We start from the raw sequence: 10,517 nt of genomic DNA on the forward strand, positions 1-10,517 counted from the left end.
CAAATGTTTTGGGGAAAAAAATCAAGATTGTTCCCTGTCTACACTAGCCCAAAACTTCGAAATGGCCATGCAAATGGCCATTTTGAAGTTTACTTATGAAGCGCCTCATTAGAATGCCGGCAGCCGCGGCACTTTGAAATTGACGTGGCTTGTCCATATGGGGCTCCTTTTTGAAAGGACCCCGGGAATTTCGAAATCCCCTTATTCCTATCTGCTGTTAGGAATAATGCGATTTCAAAGTTGCTGCGGTCCTTTCAAAAAGGAGCCCTGTGTGGACGAGCCGCGTCAATTTTGAGGTGCTGCAGCTGCCAGCATTCTAATGAGGCGCTGAATTTGCATGGCCATTTCGAAGTTTTAGGCTAGTGTAGACGTAGCCTCAATGTCAGTCATTTTAAGGATAACACTGTACCACAGAGGAGTGCAAACAGGAACTCGTTCACAAACAGCTTGCTTTGCGTTCCAAAGATGCCTTAGTGGCTCTGAAATATAAAGATAGTTAACCTAATTCAAAAGCAGTCTTCCTAGTCACACTCCTCCTCGATAGAATACAGATATTTTCTTCTTTCTGGCACTTTGCACAGGAGACAGCATTTCCGTGTAGTGCCAGAAGCAGAGAGGATACTTAAAAGCCAAAATTTGCCTTTCTGCGGAACACATCCCTATTGTGTTTCACAGAGGTTCTTTCATAAAATTTCTTTCTGCATTGTTAAACTTATCTCATGTACATTAAGTATATATTCTTAACGTCTGGCCACCGTTTTATTGCAGTGCACTTAACAGCAGGCTCTTTGACCACTGTTCACCCCTTCCCACCCAGCTGTTAGAGTGGCACAGATCCACAGGACAAAAACTCAGGAAGACATGTTCTTAGTGCACAGGAAAGTCACCCACAAGTACAGAGCACAATTAAATGCATAGAGGAGAACCACTATGGAAGAGGCGACTTGATTGGGATGAAAGGAGAGCCCTCAGACAGCATAGTAACAGAGGGAAAGCCGTGCTAGTCTATCAGCTATGGCTATGGTCTGGAGAAGTGGGTCTGTCCCACGAAAGCTCACCTAATAAATTATTTTGTTAGTCTTTTAAGTGCTACTTGACTGCTTTTTGTTTTGATAGTATATAGACTAGCATGGCTTTCTGTCTGTTACTACACAATTATTTGTATGTCTTCAAGAACTGCCATACCCTTGGATCACGTAAGTTGACTGCTAAGCTATTGTGCTTGTGTTTTATTTTTCCTCCATTAATATAAGCGATTTGATAGCTATGTGTGGCTGCAGTACAGCCAAAAGAAGGATTTAAGATCTTACATGAACTTACAAACACCAACTTCATTGTACCTGGAGCCCAAGATACAACTCCCAGTCTTATTTTTTCACTAACATACAATTGTGCCCCAGGCAACTTTTTTTTTTAAGTTTCTTTTCCCCCAAATGTTTTATCACTGAAAGTACCAAGCTATTTTGATACCATTCAAAGTCACAAACTCTCCTGAATGTCACACGACCCATGAAACAGTAGGCGTTACACTGCTATATACATAAGTCAAAGCAATTTTCAAACCCTCTTTAAATGAAGTTTCAAGAGCATATTTGTATTTTGTACATACACACAAAGAGGGTAAAAATTTCATATATAATGAAATCACAAAAACAAGCTCAAGAGGGAAAAAAAATCACACCATCATGCGGTAAACTAAAATGTAGCACTACAGAGGTACTTCAAAAGGGCACACACCTAGATATTCTAAAAGCAGCAGTTTTTAAAATGTAATTAATACTAATTTCAAAGTGTTTACAGAATTCTTTAAAGACTTTGTAGGCAGAGATTTGAATTAAACAATATCAGCTAAACAGCAAGTAAGTCTACTGCTTATAGAAAAGTAGCAAAATAAAAAGATGATTAGAAGCTTCTTAACAACATTGCCACTGAAGTTTCTATAAAAGTTTCAGAATGGCTGATTTCTAAACTATCATTATCCAATTAATGTGATCAAATGCTATGAATTTTCTGGGCAATTGCTATCATTTTCACAAGGAGTTATTAAAATTGTTAGTGTATGTGTAGATGAACATGTCAAGTTAGTCAAGAAAAATCCAACAAAGCATAAGAGCATATGGCCATTTTACTTGCCGCTTATCTTTAAATTGTTTAGAAATGTAATAACTTTACATTATCTTATCCAGCAACTTTATCTTATTCAGTAAGTTGTTCAGTACTTTTATTGAGAAACTTTTCAAAAGAAAAAAATGATATTATACTCACAGCATTACTAAAACGTCTGGTCATCTGTTTTTGGTTTTTGAAAGCTTCTAGCAAGCGGGACACCTATTAAAAAAAAAAAAAAGGGTATTTTAGCATGTAAATTGAAAGCATGACAGCTGAATATGCAGCTGGTTTGCATTTTGAAATACTGCCTAGTTCAGTTCACATTTTATACTAGGGATATCTTTGCTAACGTTAGCTGTCATTCATTTAGTAGGTAAATACTTTCTTCAGATGACCAAAACTTTCAGTTTGGAAACATTTTCATTAATTTGTCTTGTATTTCCAAGACTTTTTAATCAATAAATATTTCTTCCATTCTTAATTAATGGTGACAATAAGCTTGTAACATATTGGAAAAAAATCTTAGGAAAAAAGAGTAAAATACACCACAAGCACTATTTGGATTTAGAAGTCTAAAATGAGAGAACTTAGGAGTCTGAAAATAAGGCGTTTTATTATAGGAACAAAAAAATTGTAGAAGTCCTGTTCATGAAAACCATCCACACGAAGGGTCTTAAGATATTACAAATTGGATACAAAGATGCATCAGTTTTAGTCATATGGATAATGATTGACTAATATTTTTGTATTTACATGGGGCTGCAGCACCCAACCACTCTAGTTAAGTAGCAAGACACCATTGTTCTAGACACTGCTTGCACAGAACAAAACAGATTATCCCTGCCCCAAAGAGGCAACAGATGGACACAGACAGGAGAGTACAAGGAAACAAAAATTAAGAAGGGTGCTTTCAAAATCTGGCTGTCCTTTCAAAAGAACCCCATCTACACAGCTAGTTTGCAATTCAAAAGCAGCATTTTTGATGCACAGGGTAGCTGTTATGCAAATGAGGCATTGAGTACTCATATCAGTGCCTCATTAGCATTTTGACCTTCTTCATTTACATGCCCCTTCCGAAAGGGAGGGGCATGTGTAGACATGGCTTAAGACAATAAGCTGAAGTTATTCCTTCATGTGGAGAGTTAATACAAAGCTGCACTGAAACTTACAGCAAAATTTGCAACAAAACAAGTAATAAAACATGACAACACTGTCCTCTTTACAAGTATGGAAAATTTAGCTTAAGGATTTTGCTACAAGACTTGATTAGCAGCTGCCTTGATGGCAGTTAAAATACCTGGGGTAGGAATTTTAAAAGCACTCAGCTTTGGCCTTACTACCTACTGGAACCTGGGGAATTTTTACCACTCATTTCAATGGCAGGAAAGACAGGCCAATGGCAAGCACTTTTGTAAATAACACTCATTTTCATATATCGATTACCCACATGAATGTGGTGGAATTTTAAACTTGAAGTTCATTTTAAGTGGGTTAATAGTACTAGGAAAGCAGATGCTGATGAAGTAGAAGGGTGTGTACTAATTTTTTTTTTAATTTTAAAAAATAAGTTATCATAACCCATTCTACCACACACAATAAAATAGCATAAGAGCACATTACACTATAGATACATCATGTTACATTAATGTAAGTACCAGCTGGACGAGAGACAGGAAGACATTTTATCCAAAACTTACTGTTATGTTCTTAATGCTAATTCAACACAACTGTCTGACAAGGAGGACAGAGTATAGGCAAGATGATTAGAAATGATGCAGTTCTCATATTTGATATTGTTATGAATGCTACAGAAAAGGTGATTAGAGGTAAGCATGAACCTTAGCTGCAAACATGAAATTTACAATCTCATAACAAAACACAAGCACTGAACATCACAACATGCTGTACACTTCAGAGAGGAACACGCATAAGAGGAAATATGAACTGCCTTAGATGTGTTTCAGAAGGGTAGCTATGTTAATCTGTTTCAGCAAAAACATAGCACCTTAAAGACTAACAAAATTATTTGGGCATAAGCTTTCACTGGTTGGAGTCCATGTTATAAGATGCATCTGACAAAATGGGTTCCAGCCCATGAAAGCTTATGCCCAATAAACTTGTTAGTCTTTAAGAGGCCTACCCCTTAGTGGATGCAGGGCCTAGGACAACACTGCAAGGCTTTATTCCCACCCCAGCTCCAGTCCCTCTCCACCCTTTCCTCCAAACTGTACCCTGACTCTTCCTGCTCTACCCCCTCCTGCCCTCATGACAGGCCTTCCCTGAAGGACCCTTCCCCAAGAAATTCAATCTGGGGCATTACCAGGGTGTCTGGCATGGGGTGGCAGCAAGGGTCAGGCCACCTTGCAGTCATCATGGCGGTGAGAGCTGCGGGAAGCAGAGCGAACCAGCAGCAGGCCCCAGCTCACTCTGCTCTACTCCTGAGTCCACATCACTCAAGGAAATGGAACAGAGCAGGCTTGGGTCACTTCCCACCACCACCGCCCCTGCCAGCCCCCAGATGTAACTCCGCAGGCCTCCCTAGGACACACAGCTATATAGGATAGTTTGAAGTGGCTGCCCCAGGGCCCCTCAAAGTGTGGGATCCAGGACAGGCATCCCAAATCATCCAATGAATGGGACAGTTGTGCTCTTTAGGAAGCTACAAGACACCTTGTTGTTTTTGCCTTAGATATGAAAACATCTGGGTGTCTTCAGAGTACAGCTCTTGCTTGTAATACCAAAGGGTAATTCTGGAGACAAGCAAAAATTGTAACTATCAGAGGGGTAGCTGTGTTAGTCTGTATCCACAAATTGCATGAAAATTATAGACAACCCAGTGTGATACAGTGGTTGCAGCAGATCTGCCTTTGCCACAAGTTAGGAGCTTAATACAGGCTTCACAGAGGGAAGTAGTCTGTTCTGGTATGGCTGACTCAATATTTAGGGCACAGAGAAAATGGTTATCAAGGTTCACAAATCAGAAATTTCTGATGGCTGTGGTCTGAAGAGGTGGGTCTAGCCCACGGAAGCTCACCACCTAATAAATTATTTTGTTAGTCTTTAGAGTGCTACATGACTGCTTTTTTGTTTTGATAGAATACAGACTAACATGGCTGTCTCTCTTACTATTTCCATGAGTGGGCCATTCTGGTAAAGACCTGAGAATCTGTGTCCTGTAACAGAATTTAACAGATTAGAGCATGAGATTTCTGAGTCAAGAGTACATATTCAAATTCGACACATTAACATGTGGTATGAACAGAGACATCAACTATGTCACACATTACAAGGACTGCTTCCCTTCCTTTGACACTAGGAATTATCTCAGACAGGACAATTAACATTCCCCCCATCTCTCACCCCCTTCCTTCTATCCTATTTGATTTGTCAGTTTTTAATTGCAATGTTTTTTCCTTTTTGGTCCTCTGTACTTATGTCAATCTGTGTTGGAAATTAGATAGATCTGAAGAAGTGGGTCTGTCCCATGAAAGGTCATCACCGAATAAATTATTTTGTTGGTCTTTAAAGTGCTACATTTCTGCTGCTTTGTTTTATAACAGATCACTGTTTTTTCCCCCAAGAATTTAATAGAGGACTCAAAGGGGTTAAATTTTTTTCCAGGATTTGAATACAGGTCTAACAGTAAAAGTTTATTGTTCACTGGGGAAAACTTATTGTTCACTGTGTTGTAGACAATAAATAGATGCTATTAAGTTTAGGCTGGGCACCCTTGAACCAGATCCAATATTGTATTCAGAAGAAGTTTAGTTTTTAATACAAAACAAGCAACCCTGCCTGTGGGAAAGCTGCCACACTAATAACCAATTTCAAAAAATAAAGTGTTTAGGGTGATCGAGTGCACTAGACTGCAAATTAGAATATAAACACGAAGTATTAATAAGCTTATTCTAGCCCAGAATAAAAGAGAACAATTCTTTGTTAAAAGCAGGCCTTTTCCTATAGGTTGAACCGCTCTTATCTGGAGCCCTTGAGACCTGACCCAAGCCAGATATGAGACTTTTCCAAAGGAGGAAAAGTCATCTTCCCTCAGTCTCCCCCAGATGACTCCTCACTGACCCCAGGTCCTAGCAGCTGGGTTCCAGCATCTGACTGCCTTTGTGTCCTAGCAGCCACCATCCACTGCAGCTTCCTACCACCCACACATCCCAGCAGCCTGCAGCTGTTCACAGCCACTGCCTGCCAGCCCCCCCACCCTGCTGTGGGTCCTGGCAGCTGACAGCAGGCACAGGCTGCCGAATGAGGGATGTTGCCAGATAAGAATTCCGGTTCAGAGAGGTAGAACCTGTAGAATCCATTTTTAGTCATCTCTAAAGTCTTCTATACATCCAAGGGAGTTTGTGAGTATCTGTGACAAAACAAAACAGCAGAAATGTTGCACTTTAAAGACTAACAAAATGTTTTATTTGGTGATGAGCTTTCACGGGACAGTATCTGTGTGTGTTTGTCCAAAAACTCCTCCTAAACAGTAAGAGCTAGGACTGCCAAATTTGGTATACAGTGCCTTCTTATAACTTAAAAGGAAGGTAAGGGTTTAGTTGTGCCAGGACAATGGAATGTGCTTAGAATGTGACTTTCTCACACAAGAGAAAGGGTAGGTTCTGCTAGCAAGGACAGTTATATTGTACAATGATCATGGCTGGTGAAGGAGGACAGCTATAATCCCATTTGGGCAGCAGAGGCAGGGGTGGAAAGAGGTACAGCTATCTACTATATATTCAGGAGAGTGAGTTTGTGTCTGTCTGTCCCCCACCCAGGGGACATGAACTCCTACAGCACCCATAGACAGGTTCTTCTCACCTGGCCTCAAGCTGCTACAGTGGCAGAGGTTGTCCTCTTTCCCAGGGGAAGCCTGCACACTGAACTCCTCAGCCCCACCCCAGAGCAACGGATGAAATGAAAAAAAATTAATTTAATTAAGGACCCAAGCAATGCTGGGTAAATCTAATATTAAATAAAAGGAATCAGAGCCTTCCAACCCAGAAGATGAAGTGGGGTAGCCCCCAGGACCCACACTCTGGGGTCCCTGCATCTCAAGGGGGCAGAGAGAAACTGGTGCCTGCAGCAGGAATCACAAGCCCACCCCCTCCCCCCCATTTTTTTCTTTGTGTTTGCCTCACAAGCGCACACTGGAGCTGTTCAGTCTGCTTAATCTTCCATTCTTTTTCTGGCCTTCTGGCTGCCATGGGTTCCTCATCTTCAGTAATGCAGGCAGTCCACAAAGGGCAGTCTGATGTGCCCTGCCCCTGCTCTTCCAGGCTTCTGACTTGGAGGGACAGACCCTTCCCTTTTGCAGAAGTGGGATCCTTCACCAATCCAGGCAGGAACCTCCTAGCACAGGTGAGTACCAGCAGCCAATCTCCATCAGGGCCTCTCACTCATAGCCAAAAGCTTATGCCCCCAGTGTCCCACACATGCCCCTTTCACTGCCCTCTCTCTCCTCTCCCAGCATGGGGTGGGGAAGGTTCTTGCAACAGGCTCCAGGAGGTGGGGCTTGGGTGGGGGGAACTTATCTACCATAGCCTTAGGACCCTCCATGCCTTTTTCAGCTTTCCACAGACTCCAGCCTTGATTCCTCTCCCTGTAGTACAAGGGCCTCAGGACCCATATTCCACCACCACCCACCAGCAATGGCAAATTACAGAAAAACATCAGTTTCCATCATTTTATGAGCTTTAAACATCAACTTTCTAAGTGCTCTGAAATCCAAATGTTACTTTTCTTGGAAATCTGCCTCCTGGTGACGTAGAGTAGCACTAGTTTTCCAAATCTGGGGTCATTTGACTAAGTTACAGGCTGTTTCCCAAACCTGTTTCCTCCTGTTAAACAGAGAGTGGAGGTACACGTGAATCACAGATAGATTTCATTGAGATAAATGGTGTAAACTTACCATATAGTCAGTTAACATATATAAGGATAAGTCAATCACAACCCCATTCAGCAAAAGGAGTTTTGCAACAGATGACTGCAGGGTGCTATGATTTGTAAATCATGGGTGCTGGTAATTTGATTTTGATAAGAATGAAATTTGTCTCAGGGCAGGGAAGGAATTCAGCTTGTGAATGACTTTTGAGCAGGGACCAGTTTTAGGAATCAGAGGAATAGAGAAATTAGAGGGAAAATGATGTGAGGTGAGAGGGGATTGTAGGGAGGGAGAAAAGTGGGAATGGGTGAGAGGGGAGAAAGACTGGGGGTTCAGGTGAGCAAGACATAGCACCAACATCTTCCAGTGCTTCCCCAGACTGATTAGTTTCCTGGCTCCCACACATGGCAGGCAGCCTGGGACCAGGCACCAGCTCATAGCCACTCAAAGGAGCAGGGAATCAGTTTCCTGGCTCCTGTGAGTGGTGGGTAGCTGGGAGCCAGGCACTAGCTTCCCATCACTTACAGGAGCAGTGAAACGGATCAGCGCTACTGTACTGGTCAACTTCCCTGCTCCTGTTGGGGGTGGAGGAAGCAGTCTCCCTGCTCCTGTGTGGGGCCGTAAGAGTCAGGCTGCTGCCACTGACAAGAGCGGGAGAAATGAGCAGTGCTGGTCACTTTCCCCTTTCCTGTGAGGGGTAAGCAGTGCAGAACCAGGCTCTGGGCTGCCTGCCATTCACAGGAGACAAGAAAATGACTAGCCCTGCCACGCTGTTCAGTTTCCTGCCCCCCCTCAAGTTACGTGAAATTTGACTTACACAGTTGTGCAAGAATGCAGCCTTTGCATAAGTTGGAGGTCTACTGTATGAACTTAATTATAATTATAAAGCAAAGCTACAATACAATACAAAGGTAGACATTATCAATATTTAACCTGCAACCAGCTGATGTCCTTGAAATTCACTGTAACTGCATTTCACCTGTATAAAATAAAATGTTAAAGGGGGTGGGGAGACCTCCATACAGGTGACAAACCCTGGGCCCTGAAAGGAGTATATGGTAGCAAGTTGTTAGCCTGTTCAAAAACACAAGCAGTAGCAAAAGCACTCAAAATACACAGGAGCTCCAGAAAAAAGTATTTTCTGTTTTATTAATAAAATATGAGATAAGGAAAGGTAAGTTGAACTCTATTTGCCACTCTGTTGTTACATGTAAACACCAATTTACAAACACAATTTCAAGAAATAATCCAAATAACTAAAAAAAAAGAAAAAGAAAAGAGAGCTACAAATTCCCTCTTTACCATTCCTAGGTACAGCAGCCCCCAAGGCAGTTAACCTTTGGGGAAAGACAACCATGTCTCTGGACAAGGCCATGCTCCAGAAACCCCACACCATCCCTGCGTAGCAAGGTATCAGAACTGGTAACTGGGCACAAACAGTGTAGAATAGGGCCACGGCTACTCGGATAAGGAATGGGAAACACTAACTTCAGGGCCACCTGGAGAACAAACGCCTGTTAGGCAGGGAAGAGCCCAGATGAACGGGAGGGCGAGAACCTTTCCCCCAGTGCTAAGGTAACTACGAAATAAAATACCCACTTATACTGCAACGCTCGGCAGCGGCGGGGCAGGCAAGCCACTGGGGTGGTCGTCCAGTACCCTCTGGCCTCGGGCCGATGCGTGGGAGGACACGCGGGAAAGGTCATCGCCGTCCTCGTTCCGTCCACCCAGCGAGGCGGGGAGGGGACCCGGGACACTAAGGAGGCTCTGCCTACACGCATCCAAAGGCAGCGGCGTTGCGCCCTCAGCACTGTGACGCCCCCCCCCCCAAGCCTGCGGCTCCTCAGCTCCCAGCCCCGGCCCCGGCCAATCAAGGGCACAAGCAGGCCTGCAGCCCTACTCCCTCAACCGCGGCCCGCGGAGCTCCGCCGAACCAGGCCCCACAAATTCGGGAGCGGTCCGGGGAGGGTCAGGATGCACAGGTCCCCACCAGGGACTAGCACGAGGGCGGCGCTTACCGTGGGCTTCCATGCGGCTGCCATAGCGACTCCCGCGCGTCCTTTGGCTGCAGCAAGAGACGCCGCTGCGCTCGCGCTACCCAAAGAACGGAACCGGCCCGCGCACTACCCACGCCCGCCAGCCGGCAATTGACCCGCCCAGCGCAACGTCTGCCGCCTCCGAGCGAGGCTGTCAGTCAGACAATGGGTGACGTCCGCGCCGGGGGCGGGCTGAGTAGCGCTACTTGAGCGCGCAGTAGCAGAGAGAGGCCTGCTAGTCTATATTGTATCGGAACAAAAAAGCAGTCCTGTAGCGCTTTAAAGACTAACAAAATAATTCATTAGGTGACGAGCTTCGATGGGACAGACCCACTTCTTCAGAGCAGAGCCGTACCAGAACAGACTCAGCACTTGAGGCACAGGGAACCAAACATAGTAATCAAGGTTGACAAATCAGCAAAATATTATCAAGGTGAGCAGATCAGAGAGCAGAGGGGCGGGGGGGAGTCAAGAATTAGATAAAGCCAAGT

The 10,517-nt window shown here is 43.8% G+C and overlaps 1 protein-coding gene across 1 annotated transcript in view; it reads right to left on the minus strand.

Moving 5' to 3' along the window:
- Nucleotides 1-10,140, minus strand: part of IDH3A (isocitrate dehydrogenase (NAD(+)) 3 catalytic subunit alpha) — a 34,116-nt gene extending 23,976 nt beyond the window's left edge. Inside the window, exons 1-2 of the mRNA XM_075006293.1 lie at nucleotides 10,009-10,140; nucleotides 2,266-2,328 (exon numbers count right to left, since the gene is read on the minus strand). Of these exons, the coding sequence (XP_074862394.1) occupies nucleotides 2,266-2,328; nucleotides 10,009-10,032 (87 nt within the window). The 5' untranslated portion in view covers nucleotides 10,033-10,140. The remainder of the gene's footprint in view (nucleotides 1-2,265; nucleotides 2,329-10,008) is intronic.
- Between the last annotated feature and the right edge of the window lie 377 nt (nucleotides 10,141-10,517).

The sequence above is a fragment of the Carettochelys insculpta genome, chromosome 12 (assembly GCF_033958435.1).
Source record: "Carettochelys insculpta isolate YL-2023 chromosome 12, ASM3395843v1, whole genome shotgun sequence".
In the NCBI taxonomy this organism is placed as follows: domain Eukaryota; kingdom Metazoa; phylum Chordata; order Testudines; family Carettochelyidae; genus Carettochelys; species Carettochelys insculpta.